Source organism: Mesitornis unicolor, unplaced genomic scaffold, assembly GCF_000695765.1.
Source record: "Mesitornis unicolor isolate BGI_N332 unplaced genomic scaffold, ASM69576v1 scaffold22141, whole genome shotgun sequence".
NCBI classification, from domain to species: domain Eukaryota; kingdom Metazoa; phylum Chordata; class Aves; order Mesitornithiformes; family Mesitornithidae; genus Mesitornis; species Mesitornis unicolor.
The window spans coordinates 38,008-60,370 of record NW_010164750.1 but is presented as its reverse complement, the minus strand read 5'-3'; the positions used below and the strand labels follow the sequence as shown (position 1 = coordinate 60,370).

At 37.6% G+C, this 22,363-nt stretch overlaps 1 protein-coding gene across 1 annotated transcript in view; it reads left to right on the top strand.

Annotated features, from left to right (window-relative positions):
- Positions 1-15,675, top strand: part of ZNF277 (zinc finger protein 277) — a 31,614-nt gene extending 15,939 nt beyond the window's left edge. Inside the window, exons 4-11 of the mRNA XM_010194425.1 lie at positions 498-589; positions 1,976-2,086; positions 5,302-5,434; positions 11,950-12,017; positions 13,193-13,289; positions 13,795-13,837; positions 14,471-14,645; positions 15,343-15,675. Of these exons, the coding sequence (XP_010192727.1) occupies positions 498-589; positions 1,976-2,086; positions 5,302-5,434; positions 11,950-12,017; positions 13,193-13,289; positions 13,795-13,837; positions 14,471-14,645; positions 15,343-15,535 (912 nt within the window). The 3' untranslated portion in view covers positions 15,536-15,675. The remainder of the gene's footprint in view (positions 1-497; positions 590-1,975; positions 2,087-5,301; positions 5,435-11,949; positions 12,018-13,192; positions 13,290-13,794; positions 13,838-14,470; positions 14,646-15,342) is intronic.
- The last annotated feature ends 6,688 nt before the right edge of the window (positions 15,676-22,363 follow it).

The following is a 22,363-nucleotide window of genomic DNA, read 5'->3' as shown; positions in this document are numbered from 1 at the left end:
GCAGAAGCTGTCAGGGCTCTTGTCATCAGTCCCATATTATGAAAAAGTCTTGTAGTTGGCTTGCAATTAGACATGTAAAATTGAGTTTATCGTTCCACTGGGCATTACATGGTTACCCATAAACTTGCTGACTGATACCGGAGATAAATCTGAGCCTAAGTAAAAACAATAAACTGATATGTTATTTACAGAATCAATTAAATAGCTGCATAAAATCTCACTGAGGATGTTATTTCTTTCTGTGCACCTTGTATAGTACTAGGAGAATTTTAATGGAACTTGACTGGAGCACATAGTGGAACTGGACTGAGCTTTGAAAAAGCTTGCGATTTTTGTGAATACCCACCCTCAGAAAATATTAACTTCTGGTTTGTGTCAGCAGCACATTTTAATTTTGTATGTTGATCCTTACCATACAGATAAAGAGGTGTAATAAGCTTATGTGATGTCATTACATTTATTTTTATCTGAATATCTGTATCTATTTCTTTTCATAGAGAGAAATTCTAGAACAGCAACAGCAAGAGAGATATGACACAAGTTTTCATAGTACGTGTATGTTCTGTGATCAAGAATTCACAGGAAACAGGTTTGTTTATTAACTTGTTTGCTTTTGGTTTATTTTTTCATATCTGCTCAGCGTCTTTGTTTATGGTTTTAATGTCATCGAACCAGTTAGTGCCTAATGGTAGGACTCAGAAGATAAAATTCACTGTAAGGTGAAGTTTTAAGTATTTCTTCCAACTGCAGTGCCATTTTAAATAGACTTCCTCCCACTTCTCAATCCTTTATTTATTCCAGTACAACTTTTTATACTACACAGTAAGCTGGAGTTGGAAGCTGAACCATTTTAAATAGAGACAGTTTTTTGACAGTTGTTTTATTGACAGGGAGAGCTGTTTAAGTCAGTATGGCTGTTAAAAAATATTCCTATTCAGTTACACATTTTCCTGTTTAAACCTCCCCAGAGCAGTGTTGATTTGAAGACTGAATGGAAAAGAGGGGAGGAAAATTAGAGTGAAAATTGAGTGCTTTGCAGCATCAGTCAAGTGTGAGTGGGAGTTGCATTCAAGTGCTTGCTCCAGTGAAAAATTGGTTTTATACAGTACATCTATTTCAGCTGGAGAGACTTGAGGTTTATCCCTGACTGCATGGGTAGTTCGCTCCTCTGGAAAGGCAGAAGAATCTGGGGTCACATCCCTGCAGGTCATACTGATGTGTGCACGTACAGTTCTCTTTACTACCTGGGGTAATGAAGTTCACATCATTCAGCCCCCAAGAACTTCATCCTCTGCTTACTCTTGGGTCTCACAGAGTACGTGATTTGAAAATCATGTCCGGTCTGTGGTAAAAGCAAGGCTCAGCAGTGTTAACACTTGGATATTTCTTTAGTCCCCAGATCCAGAAGTTGAGACATTTAAAGATGTTAAGCACCTAAGGAATTTACCAGTCTATCTCTATTAGTAAAATAACTTACTTAAACATCCATTAGGTTTGTTCATGCGTATTTTTGTTGCTAGTGCTGTGTGAAGCAATACTGATGTAAAAGCATATCACACCCAAGAATTTCTGCTTTGTTAAACAGCATAGAGAAAGCTGACAAATGGCTTTTTAGAATGTTTCTCAAGATGGTTGTTTGAAACATGTGATTTGCTTATTCAAGTTAATAAATAAGCCTTGCTAACAGTGAGGGTCAAAACAAACTATTGTAACTTTCATTTAAAGGATTACATTTCATGCATGCGGATTAAGTAGCTGAAATGTTACTGGATATTCAGCAGAGCTGAAATTGAAAGCTTCCTATTTCAATAAAGTTGCATTCTTTTTTTACTAGCAGTGACAGAAACACTATTATTTTTATTTAATGTTGGCTTTTATGCATTTTTAGAGCAATTCTTGTATTTCAAGACACTAATTGAATAATTCTCATATGTATTCAAAAGTATGTAACGTTCTGTTTGAATGACTTCTGTAGATCTGTCCTCCTCAATCATATGGCAAGAGAGCATGCTTTTAATATTGGACTGCCAGATAACATTGTCAATTGCTATGAGTTTTTGACTGTATTACAGGAGAAGCTAGACAAGTAAGTAGTATTTTTGGTTTGGGTTTTTTTTAATGGACTTAGGTAATATTTCTTTTAACCTTGGAAATAAGTTGGGTTAAAATTTATTCAACATTCATGGTTAGTTAAGACGAAGCAAAGAGAAAATGTAAGTTTAATGTGAATGGGCTTTTTGTTGACTTACTGAAAGCTAATTCATAACAATTCCTAATATGTGTTTGCTGGAGAAAAGGAGTCACACGCAGTGCTTCAGTTGTTATGCATTGCACAATTTCCATTGACATCAATAGAATCATAGAATGGTTTGGGTTGGAAGGGACCTTACAGATCATCCAGTCCAACCTGTCTACCATGACAGGGACACCTCCCACTAGACCAGGTTGCTCAAAGCCCCATCCAACCTTGTCTTGAATAATAGCATGTCCCTTTTTTCACACAACTTTTAGAGCTAATGTTCTTATTTCTCAGCTTAACAATCTTTTTGCAAAAGATCTCTTTAATCACTGAATACAGAGTTCTTATGCCAATTTTCATTTGTCTTTATATATATCGATAACGTGGGACATTTGGTCTCTCCCTTCTCTGCTACTTACAAAGAGTACATCCCAGAGCAGAAGACGAAAGCCAATGTTAATGCTGCCTCAGAAACATGTAAACCTGAGATAGATGAAGAAGTTAAAGAGAGAATTTGGGAGAAGAACTTGGGTAGCAAAGAGCAAGAAGCTCTTCACTTTGAGTTTCCTTTACAAGTGTCTAAGTGACTTTTATGGATTTCATAAATGGGACAATGTGAAGTATGCCACAAATATAAATTGGGTTCTAACAGAAAATGTACTTCTTTAAAAAGTGAAACTGTAGCTTTAGCAAGTTTATTAAATTTTAATACAATGTGTAATCGAAGACTGTAGGAGAAATTTCCCTAATTTAGGATACATTGGTTTGTACATCTGAAAAAAAAATGGGGGGGGAGATATTCGAAGGATGAAAAAGCCAGCAGTGCTCTCTAATTTAGTCATTGACCTGACAATTAATGTGCAGTCATAATAGAGACAGGTTCACTTCTTCCAGAAATGAAGATGTATTAAGAATACCTTTTATGTTATCATTGGTGTTGCCTAACACATTGAGTTACCCTGCTCATTGATAAATTGCAGCTTTGTTATCTATTAGTAGGACCTGAAGGTTTTGTTTAGATGGAGGTTTCTCAAACCCAATCTTCTCTGTATTTAATACACATGCTGAAATTTCTTCCAAAGTAGTGGAAGACCACTCCTCCTACTGCTGAGAATAGACTTAATAGCTGTTCTGGTGGAATAGTACCTGAAAATATTATTAAGAGGAGAAAAATCTTGTTTCAGGCAAATAGCATGACTACATTGTATATGCTGAGGAAGAGCATTATGTGCTCTTCCTGGGAATGGCGTTCACAAGTAGAGCAAACACTTTGCTATTAGCAGGTGGAGCAAAGCAGATATTAAAATTCATAGACGTATTCTTCCGTAGACCTATGATTCACCAACAAGGCTATATTTAGATTTTGAGGCTGCAAGCACAAGGAGAACTCAAAACTTCCTTAGGTAAGCCTAAATGTTGCAACAGTTCTTGGAAGGCAGAAAGGTACTGAGAATCCTGAATTGCTGCTCCACACACAAGAGCTGAGGGGAGTCGGATGCACCTTTGCTGAAGGAGTATGAGAGTTTCCAAAGTGTAGGTGCAGACCTTCTAGGCACAGTATTAATGGTTTTTCTGGCGGCAAATGCTTGAGTAAGAAAAAAATTTTCTTCTTCAACATATTAAACCCTGGGGAAATCACAGTAAGGCCTGACCCAGACGCTGTTAAAATTCCTTCTGACTGTACAATCAAGCGTGCTTTCATCTGTGAGTAAAGGGAAAAAAAACCCAGATGATCATTTCAGTTCAGAGCCATTGCATTTTTTTAATATCCATGGGATATGTGTCTTAAAGTGCTGTTGTTTTTCCCTCCAGTCAAATCTTTTTTCCTGCTAGCCAGCATCTCCCATACAAAGATACAATGCCACAGTTACAAAGTTTTTATTTCATGAGAAATTATTTTCTAGGGGTTTTCCCCATCTTCCTGAGGAGATAATTTTTCAAACGGTGGACAAAACTGTCTCCATCTTGGTAGGATACGTAAGCCATCACTTTTAAGAAAAATGTTTTAGCACCTTGGCTAACCAGAGGCTCAAGACGCACATCCATTAAACAAGGATGTTCCTGTAAGCTCAGAGCTCTGCCACGTCTCTGCCAGAAAAAAATGACTGGCATCTCTTTCAGGGAGAGTCGTGCATTTAGGCTGAAGTGCAGATTAGTGTCCTGATAGTCCACTGTCTGAGTCAAGCGACTTGACTTAATGCTTTATAGGCTCAACTTTCAAGTGTCAGTTGATACTACAGTGGAGAAAACAATTATTTTATGGTGCTCGTAATAGAGAATTTAGAACAGCATGTATAGTTCTATTTTGTTTGAGATGCTCTGGAAGACATACTGTGGTAAAATTCTCATTTGTTAATGAATGTTGACACCTTCTCAAGCACTGTGTGTACAGATAATAATTCGTGTCTATATATGTGTATTTATACATACATATACGTATACGTATACATATACATATACATATACATATACATTCATTATCATTTATGCATATGTGTATGAATTTATTTACTAAATTTGATTTCTCAGGTTTTCAAAACCCACTTATCACCCTGGCAAACTTTCATTTAGCCTTCCCGTTGAGTTAGAAGTATAAAACTTTCTGTTTAGCCAGTTTAAATTGTTTTTAAAGATATGTAGCACATTCAGAGATCGGGTTTTTTTACTCTAAATTACAAAGGAATTGTTACTGATGGATTGGATGCCAGTGTAAGTGCATACTGAGTTAAGAGTTCACATGTTGATCAATCAGTGGCCCTCCCATGCCCTCGGTAAGACAATTTTGGGTAATCAGAATTTTCTCCCATTTTGCATGTGGGGCGAACAGTAAACTTTTTTATTATCTATATTTTAATTTTGTTATTTTTGTCATCTCTGTGCTTGATTGACGCAGTTGTGATCTAAGATTATCTTGTACTTTTTTTTCAAATAAACTTTATTTTTTTAGCTTGCTCTCGCATGCTTAGAGTTAATCTTACTGTATATATCTCCAGCTAATTTGAGGATATTATCTTGTACTATTTTCATTTTAACATGTTGACTTCTTTATCTTTTTATCTTAGTTTGCAGTGTCTATACTGTGAAAAAGTCTTCAGAGACAAAAACACACTTAAAGATCACATGAGAAAGAAACAGCATCGCAGAATCAATGCCAAAAACAAAGAATATGACAAATTTTATATCATTAATTACTTGGTAAGTGGTTCTATGAATAATTTGTGAATTGACTAAAGAGATACAGACAATATCTTGTTAAAAGTGAGTAATTCCAAACCAGCAATTAGTACAAAGGTCAAAAATAAGTGAAGGACTCTTGAGAAGCATGCTCATTTATGGTATGATATTCTGGATAATTGTTAAACTAAGGAATAGTAAACATTTATTGTTGAGAATTGATTTTGAGAGATGCAAGAATGCAGCTTGAAGAGATGCTAATCATCATGTCATTAGTGCTCAGTCTCTGCTTTAATAGCCAGAAGAGAAAATGAGATAGAGTAACAAAGTAAATGGAGGTCTAAGTTGAATGCTATTGGCTTTGAGCTTGTTTTCTACAAACCTTAAGCAGGAAGCGCACTTCAGAGTATAAATCAAATGCAAAGAGGAAGAAAATGAAAGATACATAGATGAAACAAAAAGTAAGTGTTTGTTTTTAGCCTCCAGGTAGGTGTATGTTGCTAGGTATTAATATTTTTCTATCTCAGACCTTTGAAAGTGTTATGTATGTGTGTAACAGATTTTCACTTGCTGTCTTCAACTCATGAATATAGGAGCTGCTTCAAAAGCTGCTACATTCTGTGCCAGAAATAACTATATTTCACCTGAGATATTCTTTCTGCCTTGCACATGTGGTAGTATCCAGGTTATAAATAGACATTCCTGACTGTTTTACCTACTCATTCCCTTTAATTTCTCTCCCTGGGTTTTACATTAAGAACAAAAAGTTGTATGTTTAATGCTCTGCCAAATCCCTTCTACCAAGGATGGAGTGAATTCCCTCTGTGATCCTGTATTCTTTCTTTTCAAAGATCAATGATCTGAGGCCTATATTTTCTTTTCTAGATATTCAAATATCACTGCTTTAAAAAATGACCTATACTTGCTGCACTGGGGAAGAAGTTGTGAGTTTCTGCAAGGTGGATGTTCTCAGCTTCTCAACAGAACTGAGCATTCACTTCTTCCTTGCAGGTTAACAGACTTGAATTTAATGTTGTAATTGTTTTAAGTAGTTTTAAAAGTACCATTCGTCTCTGCTAGTCCTGCAAGTAATCTTATGTTGTCAGAAGTTGTCATCCTCTTTAAATTACCTTCTGTCTCTAATTTACATTCATTATTCCAATTGGAATCTGTCCCTGCTTTGATCAGGAAATTGAGCTAGATGACTGCCCAGAGCACACAGACCTGTGTGATACACCTTCAGAAGTTTGAGAGACATGCAGGGAGGTCATAATATCAGGGCAGACAGTGGCTATGTCACATTAATAAGCAGAATATGCCAAAGTAAATGTAACAGCAAGACTAATGTTCATATACCTAACCTTTTTCCCATCTCTCCACTTGCTCCAAAGCTGGTGGCCTTGTCCATGCTGTCTGCTGAGAATGATCTGTGGCCTATACGCTTCCTGAATCATGTCCAAGCATTGTCTGGGTAGTGCTGCTGGCGTGGCCACGGAGGATGCAAGCTATTAAACAGTATGGGCAATCACAGGACAGTGCTCAAGTGGGGGCCTTGGTCTTCTTTAGTCATTGCTGGTATTCTGGGCAGGACTTTGCAGAGTGACTTCTTATGCCTGAACCAATTTGGGTATTGATCACTTAGCAGCATCACTTAGAGATGTATTTTTCAAGTCTTTGCTACTACAGACAAAGGATGGTAAATATAATTCAAACAAGATATCTTAAACCAGCAAAATGTTTGAAGTTGTGCAGGAGTGTCTGCATGTGCAAGGTCTGTACCAGTGTGCTGCCAGTGCTTCTCCTGGGACATACTTTGAATTATCACAGTTCTTTGGCTCCAAATGCTCTGCTACAGCCATAGATTTTTCCATACATTTGCAGTTGTCTTTCACTACATTCTACCCAGTGGACTGTTTCTACTCAGTCTTTCTGATCCTTCAGACTGTAGCTGTATCAGAACTTCTGACATTTCTTTTTTTAAAGAATTTTTTTAATAGAGGATTAAAACCAGACTAAAATCTCTGTCTTAAACACTTAAAAATAGTTAGTTATAAAATGTGTATTTGCACACTGATGTTGCATGAGATTAAATTTTCATTAGCATGAAATTTTTAGGATAGTTCCTACACAGTAAAAAGTGTTTCCTTTCAAAATAGCCTTTGCTAAACCCTTTATTTTTGCACAAAGGAGAAAAAGATTAAAGGGAAGAACTTTAATTTGTTCGCTTGGAGTTCAGTTGATTTGCCTTTACATGTAAGGAGAAATAACATTATTCTGTACTGCACATATGTAGTCTGTAATAGATTATATTAATGTGATAGGATTCTTTTTTTCAAGCTGAGTCTATGCTCGGTGAATTCTAGGTGTTATGCAAGGTCTGCTTTCTGTAATGACTTGATGTAGTGATTTTACTTCCTCTCCTCCAGTACTTCACAGTTTACTAAAGAATATTTTTTTCATGTGCACTATCAAGCTTTACTGTCTTCTCAATGAGTCTTAAAAATCTGTGCTACATATTGCTTTAAATGTCCAGGGGAATTGTACAATTTCACAGACACAGACATGAGTTAAGACCTGAAATGACAGATGTACTGTTTCAAACTTTACTACTGAATTCATCTTGATTCATCTAAAGATGTAGCAGACATTTTATCTATTTTTTGTATGTTTTCACATAAAAGTTTGAATTTTGAGAATATAACAAAGATCTTTCTATATGCAAGTTTGATCAAGTTTGTTTTCATCATAAAGAGACTATAAGACTAACGAGGTCTCTAATAATAGGCATCAGTATTATCACAGTCTTATCCACTTTACTTTTAGCATGCACAACATAAAGCTTTTCTATCAGCAACTGGATCTTAAGCTATTTGAATGCATAGTTCTTCAGTACAACCATCTTACAGACATTTTTGTCCTTTTCTTAAAATTTTCCATTACATATTATCTTCACCAAACACTGTGTAAAATAGTCTTATTAAGTTGGAACTGGCAGTTTCCTTTATTTTGTGGCTTTTGTACTGAGAGGTCTTAAGGGCTTTTTTTGTTCAGATGTCCGGAGAATGTCTGCTGAATTGCCTCATGATCTTCTGGTCAGTTCTTACTCGCGATTTTAAGCTGATGGCAGAGCTCCCATTGATTTCATTTAGAGCAGTAGGCCTGCCTGCCTTCTTCCTTTCCCTCCATTCTGCTTTTGGCTTCACTTGTGGTTTTAGTGCAGTTATGAGCATCTGTTTTATAATGTAAGTTACATTTTATGTCTATGTGTTGGTGATTCCCTCCCCTAAATTTCCAATTTGGCATAGCAATGAGTAATATAAGTGCAAATTCCTTTGTAAATATTTTTGTATTCTGAGGCTTTGTATGACTACTATCATGACCTACAAGCTGCATTGATTTGTGTACCCTCATACTGATAAGTTCTTTTCCTCACAGGTTAGTGTTAAGATTATTACACATGATCTTTAGTAGGAGTGGAAGCTTTTTTTGTCACGTGCATGTGTAATACATTTATTTCATAAGCAAGAACCGAAAGTTTATTATTATTAGTTATATTAAATTAGAGTGGGTGTTTTGCAAATATGCAAATAACGTGAAAGGCAGTGTGGTCACTTCCCCAGTGGATTTGGAGGTCTTTTGTCAGTATTATGTACATAGGGAAGATGATACCAATCCTATTTGGAAAGCCTTGAAGTATAAATTGAAAAAGTCAACTGGTAGTAGAGGGTGAAGAACTGAGCAGTAATACATCTGAAATACATATGTAGGTTACCTTATTTTTCTTTTCTCCAAGAACCTTCCAACCTAATCTTCTTGTTTCTGTGCATGTGTTAACCTGTGGCCCCATGACTCACCTTGCACAAAAAGTCAAGTAAAAAGTGTGGAGGTAAGACCTTTTTAGCCTGTGATGCGTGCTAGAGGCCATAAAAGAGCAGAAACAGTCTTAAAACTCTCATTCTGGACAACTCTTCATCAGTTGGTGATAATTTAAGACTTAATAAAAACCCCCAAGTGGGGGAACACTTCATATTAAAATTCATCTAATGTCTATTAACTAATGTTGGGGTAAGACCGTCTCTTTTATGTGATAAAGCATCTCTAAATTCTACAGCAATATAAAACTATTCAGATAATCGCAGTAAGACAGGTGAGAAGAAGGTTAAGAGGAAATTTGCAGGGGAATGCAGCATCTGTTTGGAGTTTCTGAGCTCCACAGGCCTCAGACTACATTTGCATGTACTTCAGTAACTGCTCTTTTGGGAAAACTGCTTGAGATACCAGCTGCTGTTTCTAGTTTCTCCCATCTCAGCATTTCTTCTCAAGTTGAGGTAAGTTGCCTCAGTGAAGCACACAGACCTTCTCCCTGTAGAAACCTTAAAACTGTGCTCAAGTTGAGAAGACAAATTGTCTGTGAGTTTATTCATCTCTGTGCATTTAGACTTCATTTTTGAAGAGGAAATCAAACCACACACATTTACATGCTCTCCTCACTTATCTGTAGTGAGGCCCGCAGTTTTTTTTAATTACATCTTTTCTACTGTTTGAACTATTAACAATGCCAAGTCTAGTTTTTCCTCTGGTTTTGTTAAGAATTTCATGGGAGTCTCTAGAGATGATTGCTGGGAGCTCTTGCATCTCGGATGAAAGAGCAAGGGAAGTTGAATACTTAACAAAGGCACCCTGGGTCCCAGATGCCCATCAGTTGAAAAGTGTTTTTTAAAAATACAAAAATTAGAAAAACTGAAAGAGCTTGAAGTATCTTTCAAATAACTCCCACCCATTTGCTCAGCTTCAATCTCTCGGCACTTTCATCACAGTGCCCCTAGTTATCCACTTTCCATGCAACTTTCCAATGATACAAGACCTGATTAGCTTTTTCCTTTTTCCTCTTTTTTCCTCCTCTGAATATAAATAGATGAGGGAAGCAGAGATGTCTCACAAGATCTTTCCCCGCCTTCTTCGCAGAAACACCACAAAGAAACAGGAGCAATAACAAAGCTTGTGCATGGTTTTCCCCTTTCACCTTTAATTAAAAGGTGAAGCTTAATATTGGCTGCTGTTTTGAACATACTCTTTTGTGCACATATACTTCACAGCAGTGAGGGGAAAAATTGCAAGCATTCATCTTCATTTTGCTGTGGTTGTGAGCCACTGTCCTCTCATTAAGGTGTTAACATTAGCAGCCATAAGAAACTAGTGTGCAGCTGGGAGAACATGTGGTGAGAGGTGTTAATGGCTTCATGTTATCTCACAGTAATGCTGACATTAACGAGCCTCCCCTGTAACTCAGAGAGTTTACACACTACCATGCAGCATCACTGAATTAATTACTGAATTTTCATTCTGTAATATATGATGACATTATGTTTAGAGCTGTCTGGAGACATTTGTTTATCATTTATCTGATAGACACTAACAGCTTTGAAAATTCTCATTAAATGATTAAATGATGGATATCTTTTCCTTTTTTCAAACAACCATAAAGGCAACAATAACACTTGTTACTAAGGATGTTATTAAATATATTTATCAGAAGGTATATTTGACTGAAATAAATGAAAGAATGATCTTTTTATTATCTGCCTTTTTCATGAAGACAATATCTTTAACTATGATCTTTGTGAATCCATCACAGCTGTCAAAAGTATGAGTTCAAAAATACTATTTGAATTACTGGTTAGTTTTACTGGTTTATTTTTAAAGGCAGCAAGAATTGGAGAAAAGAAAAACACTAGCTAAAGATCACTGCTGGTATTTCAGTAGAGCTCTTCAGCTTTTTACTGCCTATTATTTATATCACAGTCATGCTGAGAGTGCTTGCCATTGTGCTGAATGCTGCACAAATGTATTGTGATATACTTTGTGCTGAAGGTCTTTAAGATATAAATAAACAACACACAAAGTAAAAGGAAGAACAGAACACCACGAATAGATGTGCTTATTCTCATGTCTGAGAAGAGGATGGAAGAGAAACTGGAGTCTAGCTCAGAGATGTATGCCCTGGCTCATACTGCCTTTCTGGAGTACTCTCTAGCTAGGTTTACACCATGTGTTTTTACTGACAAAACCTTGTACAAGGTACAAGCACTAACTGGTGTAGCTATGCCAACTAAAGTCTCAGGTGTGATAGCTGCATTGTTTAAGCAGTGTATGCTGCATGAAAAGCAAGGTAGGCAGATTGGATTGAGCAAGTGTGATGGCAAACTCTAGACAGTGATAACATACCCACCTGGGGAACATCTTGGTAGTGTTGCAACACTCTAGTTTTACACAGAGCTCGGATGCTCTTCCTGAGAACTCTGTCAAATGATCTGCTTCCCAGATGCAGGGTGGGAGTGCCGCATTAAAAGACAAACCAAATTGTTATTTTAAAAATCGTTACTAAAACAGTGTTGTATGACTACTTTTAACTCACACAAATACCAAAGTGATCCAAAATAAGATGTTGATTACAGCTTCCCAGATGTTCATTCAGTTGATGTATAAAATGTGACATGAATCAGGAAATGTTTTTCTCTTTTCTTTTGTCCCCTCAGGAATTTGGAAAGTCCTGGGAGGAAGTGCAGTCAGAGGACGACCGGGAATTACTAGATAACCTAGAAGAGTAAGAGTTACTTATGTGTCCATTATGAAGACTTGCAAGACCATTATGGTTGAAAGTAGTTAAGGGAAAAAGCTGTTCATAGTTAGTGCACAGTTAAAATTCATTTAAGCCAATGAAATCAACTCCAATTTGTTCTCATGAAAGGCTTCTCCACAACAAGGGCTGTAAATTTAGTGTTTTAACAACAAGCCTATTTTCCTTTGCATATAGCTCATATAAGAGCCTTTTGGGTTTGTGGTGGTTTAGACAAAACATTTTTTACTTTTGTGCTAAAAAAACGGTTGAATTGGTTTTGTTCAAATTTAAAAATCTAGAGCAAGCATCAAAAATGTCATCATGAGAAAGAATTGGTATGAAAAAGTATGAGAAAAAGTAACAAATAGAGATTAAAGCAGGATTTTGAAGGAAACTTCTTACTGGTGCTGACTGGGAGCGACATCTGCCTCTCCTCTGGTTGTCTGTGGTCCAGGGCCTCAGATGACCGCATAAGTGGCTTCCTTGGCCATAGAGAATTGAATAAGCAGGAACAAATTTGTGGGTATCAGGGTCCCTGACCTTTCTGGTTCTGTCTGTGACTTCAGCTTTATTTTACTTAGTTATACCTGGTTGCAATAATACTTCTGTCTCTCAGTATTGTGTCTCTAAATGGATGTGTTGGTAAAGTATTTATTCTCTATGTGCATGTCTAAATGTAGCATGCTTGTCTCTTTTAGGAATGATAATATTTGGTAAATAATTAACACTTAGAGTGAACTCTGCCTGATAATCTTTGGGTGGTGTATTGAAAGATTAGAAAGGTATAAAAAAATTTTAAGAGACCTTCTAAAAATAAACACTGAATGCAATATTTGATACCTTGCCAAACTGTATAAAAAATGAAGCTAACATCCTGTTTGTTAGTGCAGCCAAATTTGAGTAGGACTTACTGCCTGTCTGCACAGGAATTACCTAACAGTAACTGCTCAGTTATTCTTGAATTTGTAATTTTTTTAGACTGTAAACCAGATTCTAATGATATATCCAGCTATAAATCCACACTGTCTCTTCCACCCCTTTAAAGTATTTATCTGGATTTATTTCTGATGCTGTGAAGTGCAGAATCTGAAATGCCCTTTCACAAAATGTCTCTTCTCTTTTCCACAATTAAATGAATCTTTTTGACTTTTAATCATAAGAGACTGGTCTGACTGGGAAGAACATCCTGTGTGTGCAGTTTGCCTGTTCTGTGAACAACAAGCAGACACCACAGAAAAACTGTATCTTCACATGCAGGTAAGACTTGTTTTAAATACTAGTTCTTTCATAACTTTGGAATTAAGTAGGATGAAGATTCAGTAGGATTATAGCATCTTTGTTAAGATCAAATCAGCTGCTGCATTAGAATACCCTCTCTACCGCAAAACTGTATGCATCTCCACCATCTGTTCTGTAAAAGATGCAGTGGATTCAAGTTTAACATTTAGAGTATGACTAGCTCTTACTTGAGACAATAAAGAGGTAGCATCTTTAATGTTATAATGACTTGATGATTTAATATCTTGATAGCATCTGGGTTTCAGTTTTAATGAACTATTTATCAGGAACACTGCAGTTTAACAGAATATGAAGGTTTCTGATGAAACAAAGCTTTTGGGGGTTTATTTCATGTATTAGTGTTTGCATGTCTATATGCATGTGTCCTTGTCAGTCTATGAAAACCTGAGCTGTTTTTAACATGTAATAGTACAAGTAGTGGAAGTAAGATATTTTATTCTTTCCTCTTTTTTTTTGCCTCCAGAAATCACATGGATTTGACTTTCCTAAAATAAAGTCAGAGCATGGTGAGTAAGAGATGCTGTAACTGTCAGCATTTGCCACTAGTGTGGAGAAAACCACATCAGACGAATACTGGAAAACAGCTATCAATTTGATTTTTGTTCAGACATTTAACTTTTCCATTATGGAAACTGTTTCTGCCAGTTTACAAAAGAATGCCAGAAGCACTTTATTTTTCTGGAACTATTGTTAGAGTCAAAGATTTGTGCCATTTTCTTTAAAACCATTGGATTCTTTTGCAGAGTAGCTTCTACAGATACCCACACTATGAGTCCTAGGTTTGGCTGCTGGAGCCTTGGAATAATAATAATTAGTAATATTATTATTGCTGTTGTTGTTTTGCCTGTTGAGACTTGCTTGCAATTTAGAAGGCTGTGCTCTAAGGTGTTTTTGACCAACGTTTGCTTTCTGCTGTAGACTGAGAAGAAGCAAGGTGCTAGCAATATTTACATTAAAAGAAGAGCTAGTTTCCCTGCAGCTGAGAAAAAAGCATTTGTTCGGTTAATTTGCTAAGTTATAGCATTCAGGCAGTGTTGGTCTTCAGTAAACACTTATCAATCTTTATGCTTAATCCAAGAACGCATTTGTAAATTAAGTCTCGTGTTCCTCAAGTGCTTGTTTGCTACTGTCTCTCCCAGGTCTGAACTTTTACCAGCAAGTAAAGCTAGTGAACTTCATCAGAAGAGAAATCCATCATTGCCGTTGTTACAACTGCCAGGAGAAATTTCCGTCTAAAGGAGAATTGATAAGGCATATGGAAGACACCAAACATGTTACATTCCTGCCAGCCAGGTCTACATGGGATCAACCACAGTAAGGGCACATATGTTTCTTCCAAGTACTCTTACTTGATAATGTCTGTAAAACAGTAAGTTGAAACTTCTGAGTTTTGCCAGTGCAACTGTGTCCTGAACTCCCCAGCTCTACTGGCCCAGGTAAAATAATAAGTGGTCTCAAAACTACCCAGAATCATATATCCCTGTTCTGTCTGAAGCTGAAGTGAACACATGATACTGCTCTTTTAGTTGCATCCAGGATGCACTATCCCCAAAAATTGTGTCTGCACTGTCAAGTTAGTATGCTAGAGAAGTTTATTGTTGTGAAATTGTCTTTTGTCTATACTTGCAGTTGTGCAGTGAACAGTGAAAGGCATACATGGTGCACTCAGAGCACTTTCCCTCCTGGTGGAACCAAAGTTAAATCTGTGCACCAAAGTCACATCTCAAAAGCCCAACTTGTAGGCATGAGATTCGTCCAGTCGTTAGCTCTCTACTCAAGTGCAGATCATGCCTGGGATGGGCATCTGGCACACATCTCATTGCTAGTTAAGGTACACTCTGGGCATATGGTTCCAGAACCAAACCACTTCTTTTGCATGTCCAATATAGATACATGCATAATGTCTACCTAGCTTCAGGCATCAAAACATCAATCTCATCTCATAAACTATGCTCAACCTCTTCCAAACAAAATATGTGACTATCTAGTAATTATGCCTACTTGCTTTCAGGTATTACTTCCCTACCTATGAAAATGATACGCTCCTATGTACACTGTCAGACAGTGAAGATTTGGTAACTGAAGGTCAGAGTGAAGATGTCCCTGTTGTAAGTGAAGATATATCCAGTCTAAAAGCTCTCAAGCAGAGCAGTGTTTTAAACCAGCTCCTGAATGAAGAAAACAAGAGTCAGGAGAAATTTTGACCTTGAATTACAGTTGTTGACCTTTGAGTGTTTCTTCTGCAAGACAAAAAAAAATACATCCTTTCACTAATACTGGAATACAGTTTACCTCATAGATATTATCACTGGGAAAATATTATAATAAAGTGAATAAAATTTAAGGGTAAACTTTTCTGGTCTGTCTTCCTTTAAATTCTAGCTTTATTTTAAAATTAAATGATGGATTTTCTGCTTGGCCCTCCAAATACTTTTAGTATTACTTACAAACAGGATTTTTCATCTTTTTTTATTATTATTTTCTAAATAAATCAGAATTGGAGTTCTGTTTTAGGGCCATCTTTTGAAAGGCATGAACAGTTGATATAATGTGTCTTGATATATGAGCCTGTGAGTGAATCTTCTATGTGTTACTGCTGTTAGAGAGCATACGGAACAGCCTGAATTTAATTCTTGGTCTGTTATGTAAAGCAAATTTTGCTATTTTTAACCTTAGGCCTTCTTCAAAGTGAAAACAGATCTGTATGTCTCTATTATTCATCATCAATATGTAAGATATATAGTGTCTGTTTGAGAATTGGCTCAGAAACATCAGTAAAGCTCTGCCTGGCCCATGGGTATCTGCAGGGAAAGCTGCCAATTCAAAGCCTGAAAAAGCATAGGAACAATTGCAATTTTGGTTTCATCAAAGATCCAAAGAAACTGAGATGCAAGAGAAATTATTTAGGGGATTACAGACACATAAGTCTGAATTCAATCCTCAAAATCTCAACTCAGCTGTCCATTGAAGTTACTATATTTCTTTTAATATTGAACTTTAAATTTCACAAAGTAACAGAAGGCCTTCAGCATGTCCAGAAAGCACCTCAGTCTTGATACAGCAAAACAGCTCAGAGCATAGGTCCTTCGAGGATGACCAAAACTAGGTATTTCTGACTCTCTTTCTCCTCCAAAACCTTAAGAAGTAGTTCCAAAGTTTAGGTTTGGCTTTCCTTAATATGTATAACTGCTTTCAAAACTGGCAGCACGTTCTTTTTTCTTCTTTAGGTCAGTGTTAGAGCACTTGCTCAAAGTATCTGAGTCTTGGCTCAGTGCCCTTCCCTGCCTGAGAAGATTCAAAGCCATAGCTTTGCCTTTACACAGCCCTCTTTACCTGAAATAGATTGCTGTTAATAAGAGTTGTTGTTTGTCATTATACGGTGTTTGAGAATCATATAAGAGTCCCAGGGCACAGGAGCTAAACTCAAACCTTTACCCATCTTCTGCTAAGCTTCCATATCCAGCCTAATTCACCCTGCAGCAGTTTCTTTTAATTTGCATTGAACTTGATTTCTCCTGGCATTACCCATCACCCACTAGCCCCTCTCTTTGCTTCCCCTTTCTTATTTTCTCTTGGGCCCAGGTGCTCTGGAGATAAGTTAGAACAGGATGCTGAAAATGTACTGAGGAAGACAGAGCAGCCACTTAACTGCACAGTGAAATAGAGACAAGCAATATCTGACTCTGCCAAGAGGAAATGGAATAAAGGTGCTTCAGCGGATGCTGCAGATACAGACAAAAGAAGGAGGCAGGTCTAGCCAAATATCTGCGTTGGCTTTGATTAAACTGGTACAAAAATTTAGGAAGCACAACCTCAGTATTTTTTATCATCTTAAATAAGCTATATTCTGTACTTCTAGTGTTTGTAGATTTCTTAATTTCATGTGATAATTCCAATGGCTGTTGCTGTTGATTATTTTTTTCCCTCTTAAGTAATTTTCTTCCCAAGCAGTTATTTTCTTCCTAAATTAGAAAATGATCCCAGTCTTTGCTTTTCAGTCAAACTCTTAGCCGAGGTGGGAGTATGAGTTGATGTGGTTTACATTAATCATAGAGTCATAGGATAGTTTAGATTGGAAGGGACCTTAAAGGTCATCTAGTTCCAACCCCTCTGCCATGGGCAAGGACACCTTCCTGGTGGATCTTTGAGGCTGCTGAAAGCCCCATCCAACCTGGCCTTGAACACTTCCAGGGATGGGGCTTCTACCACCTCTGAGAAACCTATTCCAGTGTTTCATTGCCCTCATTGCAAAAAATGTCTTGCATCTATCCAATCTAAATCTACTCTCTTTCAGTTTAGTGCCATTACCCCTTGTCCTATCACTACATGCCCTTGTAAAAAGTCCCCCCTCAACTTTCTTGTAGGCCTCCTTCAGGTACTGGAAGGCTGCTATAAGATCTTCCCAGAGCCTTCTCTTCTCCAGGCTGAACAGCCCCAACTCTCAGCTTGTCTTAACAGGAGAGGTGCTTCAGCTCTCTAATCATTTTCATGGCCCTTCTCTGGTCTTGCTCCAACTGGTCCATGTCTTTCTTAGGCTGGAGGCACCAGAGCTGAATACAGTACTACAGATGGGGTCTCATGAGAGTGGAGTAGAGGGGGAGAATCACCTTCCCTCAACCTGCTCGTCACACTTCTTTTGATGCAGCCCAGGATATGGTTGACTGTCTCAGCTGCAGGCATACATTGCCAGCTCATGTTGAGCTTCTCATCAACCAACATCCCCAAGTCCTTCTCAGGGCTATTCTCAATCCATTCTGGGCCCAACCTGTATTTGTGCTTGGGATTGCCCTGACCCATGTGCAAGACCTTGTACTTGGCCTTGTTGAAGTTCATGAGGTTTGCACAGGCCAACCTTTCCAGCCTGTCCAGGTTTCTCTGGATGGCATCCCTTCCCTCCAGCATGTCAACTGTACCACACAGCTTGGTGTCATTGGCAAACTTGCTGAGAGTGCACTCCATTCCACTGTCCATGTCACTGGCAAAGATGTTAAATAAGACTGGTCCCAATACCAACCCCTGAGGAACACCACTCAACACTGGTCTCCACTTGGTCATCAAGCCATTGACCGCAGCTCTTTGAGTGCAACCATCATATTCATCCAGTTCCTTATCTACCAAGTAGTCCATCTGTCCAATCTGTCTCTCCAATTTAGAGACAAGGATGTTGTGCAGGACAGTGTCAAATGGTTTGAGTTAGTCCGGGTAGATGATGTTAGTTGCTTTTCACTTACTCACCAGTGCTGTAACCCCGTCGTAGAAGGCCGACAAACGATAAGTGTCTTGAGCAGTGGAAAAAATAAGCAAGAGAACTACGGCTAAATCAGCAGCACATGAGTGTGTTTTATGACAAGTCCATCTCAGAAGGGCACATTAAGGGGAAGATAAAATTTTATTGATATATCGTAAAGTGAAATTGCAAAACATTTCCTAGTCATGAGGAATGTGATGCTGAGTCACTCAAATCCCTGCAAAATTAAGTCAAGAATTTTAATATCAGCAGTATGGAATGACTGTTGTTCTTAGTTCTAACAGAAATCTGAAATAGCAATTTATCAGTGTAGAATTAAAGGTATCTTAAAAGAAATTGTATAAATAACCTGGATTGGTTTTCTTTTGTGAGTAAAAAGGAAAAGATACTTAGGAAAAATTTATCAGCAGTGTATAACTGTTCACTGAAAATACAAGGAACATGAGGAGTCAGATTAGGGTTGACCTTGTTACTTTAAATACAAACAGCAAGCAACAAAGTAGGTTTAAAGTTTCCGTAGGTTCACAGAGAGAGCTGAGGCACAGTTTCTGGAGTAAAAATTTAGCATCTTCATTTAGTCCAGTGTTGCTTCTAATTGACATTTTCCTGGAGCATACTGTATTTCTATAACAGCCACATTTTTCTCTAGGCATTCTTATCTAAAGCAAAGCCAACATCAGTGTTTGTTTTAAATCTGAAGTTATCTTCTTGCCACTAGTAGGGGACACAGTTATGGCTGCATATGGTGTATAGGCTCAGCTATTATATAAGCAAGTATGTTCTTCTAACAAAAGAGCATTTTTGGAAGCATTACAACAAAAATAGTGTTGCCATAAGTCATGGAATGGACAGAGTTGGGGTTGGCAAATGCTCTCCAGAGGGTCAGATCAGGAGAACGAGCGATGCTAATTGATATGAAAAAAGCTTAGTTTAAGTCCATTGCACATTTCTTACCATAGTATTTCCTCTTAGCCTAGGTCTTAACTCCTTATACACACTCACTTTGCTTCATCTAAAGTCATCCCCTTGTTCAGAGGGGAGGGTAGTTCCCCTTGTTCAGAAGGACCTGGGTAAAAGAAGGAAAAAGACTTGTGTCCTGTTGACCAGTAATTCCTCCTGTCCTTTTTACAAATACCTTAACTACATCTTTGATACTCTTCTGTATGCAATTTATTCTGACAATTCTGTGCAGACTTAATCTGACTTAATGAGTTAGTGGTCACTGACTTTCATTTAAGATGCTTACTGTTTTCAGTTTCTGTATTACGTTTGTCTGGCATGCTGCGAGAGCTGTCAGTGGCTGCTCTCAGCCGTCTAAATGGTAACTGATGTGTGAAACACCGAAGTAAGTGTCTGAAAAATCTCTCTGCTGTTGTCACCTCTCAGTGCCACCACTGCTTCTGAATTCCTGTTAGATCTCTGCTTAGTGAGTGGGATATTTGGTACAGTATCTCTCCCTTTCTCCCATTTTAGAGTGGTTGACCAAAATCTGACACAAAGAACTGAGCTGTGAACAGAAGTACAGTCACTTTCTTCCAAGATTACCAGTCTCTATGCTCAAATTCAAGTCCAGAGCAGACACTGGACACAGTTCTTGACTACATCTACCATCCACTGCCATTGAACAGCAGCGAATTTCACAGCTTTGCTTATGACTTGGTGCTGTATTTAAATGATCTTGCATTATTTGCATTTTACTTATACAGAGAAGAAGGAGAATCAACAGTCCCTGGACGAAAGCTGTTTTTCACAGGGGCAACATGAAAAATACTTTGTTTTTCCCAGGAGTTTTTTGTTAATTTGTGGTGCTTTCTAGGCCTTAGTTACAATAGAAAGACTGAAGCATCTGTGGTCAAATTATGCCCTCATCTATGTCTGCCAGGTAGATCAAACTTGGTTAGATAACAGCTGTCTCATGGGACAGGAATCTGTAACCCTGGCATGAATTACTGCTTCCATGTAATTTAAGTCATTAAATTACCTACTGTAATTTAGTCACCTACTGTAGAAATGCTATGAGGAACAGCGGTTGCATGAAGAACATAGTTCATGTAAAATTCATTCCTTTTCTCCATGAGCACTGAATGTGCTGTTCTCCCCAGTGTTTGTTTTGGTTTATGTATCTTTTTTTTCCTATTGGAAGTTTTCTTCTGCTAGGTTATGCTTAATTTGACTTTTTCCACCAGTGAAAATTTTAGTTGCTTCTTCAATTTGATTTTACAGCTTTTCTCAGACTCTTGCTGACGAAGATGCAGATAAGGTAACTATTTTAGAAATTACCACATAGCCCCTTAGTTGAACTCACATTTGGTATTTTACATCCCTGATAAATTCACTCTCTCCATAGGAAGAGCAGAGCAATTTAGAATATTTACAACTAAAAATACATCAGTTGTCTTTGCCTAAGCTTAGAAATAAAAATCATTAGATAGAAGTAAAATTATTTTCCTTTCACAAATGTTCCTTGGAGCACAGTTCTTTCCATCTGGTTTATCATCCTGAGACTGAGATGTAGATTGCATATGAGTGTGTAGATTACATATAAGCCTAATGTCTAAGCTTCCATTATAAACAGTAAGTGTAGTCTATGGCTCCTAGAGTCATTCTGCTGACCCTAAAGTAAAAACCTAGAACTTTATTCAGTTTCCTGCCCATAGACTTCTAGTGTCATCCAAGATGCCGGAAAATATCCTGCTCTCCAGCTGCTTCTCCTGAAGGATGCTAATCTATCAGAGGTCTCGTGTCAGTTCCCTCAACTGCATGAGCATTTCAGATACCACAGAGCATCTCAGGTGGCATTGAGGTGTATCTAAGCCAAAGCAGCTAAATCCAACACCTTTGGTACCTAAATATCTCTTTTAGGCTGCATTAACTAGAATGGAAACTTTGGCACCTAGGTCAGATATGTTCCCCTGCATTTGGACTCCTAAATTTATTTATATTCATTTAGAGCTGAATTATACCCTAGATTTTCCCTAGGGAAATCTGAAAGTAGCTATCTACATGGATCAGATTATTTGCCTTCTGGAAAGGAGAGCTAGCTTTGGTAGCTGCATTGGCAATCTCTAAAACCAGTCATTTAGTGTCTGCTGCTCTGTTCTCACAACAGCTTTGTGGACAGGAGGACAATCACCTTTCAGCACATAGGGTCACAGGTTAAATTGTAATCATGGATCTAAATGTAGAAACCACTCAAACATAGCAAAAGTACCCCGCAAAACATTCTTTATATATGTGCTTCCCCAATTCAAGGAATCTTAATTGTAACCTGCTGTTGAATAGATGCATGTTACACAGGAGCAGTCAAGAAGCTGGACAAGTTCTGCAGATGGGTTGTGATGTCTCTGTTGTTCCTGCCTATGAACATTTTTGTTTCTGTATTTTTGTCTGGAAAGTCTCTCCTGAGACTGAATATGGGTGAGAAAGAGAGTAATAGAAGTCGACAGACCTCCCTGAGGAATATGGCAAAAACTTGACTATCCCACTTCTACCTTTGAACCACATCTCAGGGTTTACATTCATATATCAAAATTTTTCTGGCTTATAAGCATTTTAGGTCAAGAACTACCTTTTTTTCTTCTTTCAAAGTTTATATCCAGCATTTAGCATGCATGGCTTAACCAGGTTGAGACCATCAGGCACTATTGCAATGCAAAGTAATGACATTGTAATGACATCCCCCTCAAAAAAGAGCTATGGTTTATGGTGATTAATGTAACCTGGCTCTTGATGTAAATTATAGCAGTCTTTGTACCAACTCATCACAGAAGAAGGCGTTAGATGG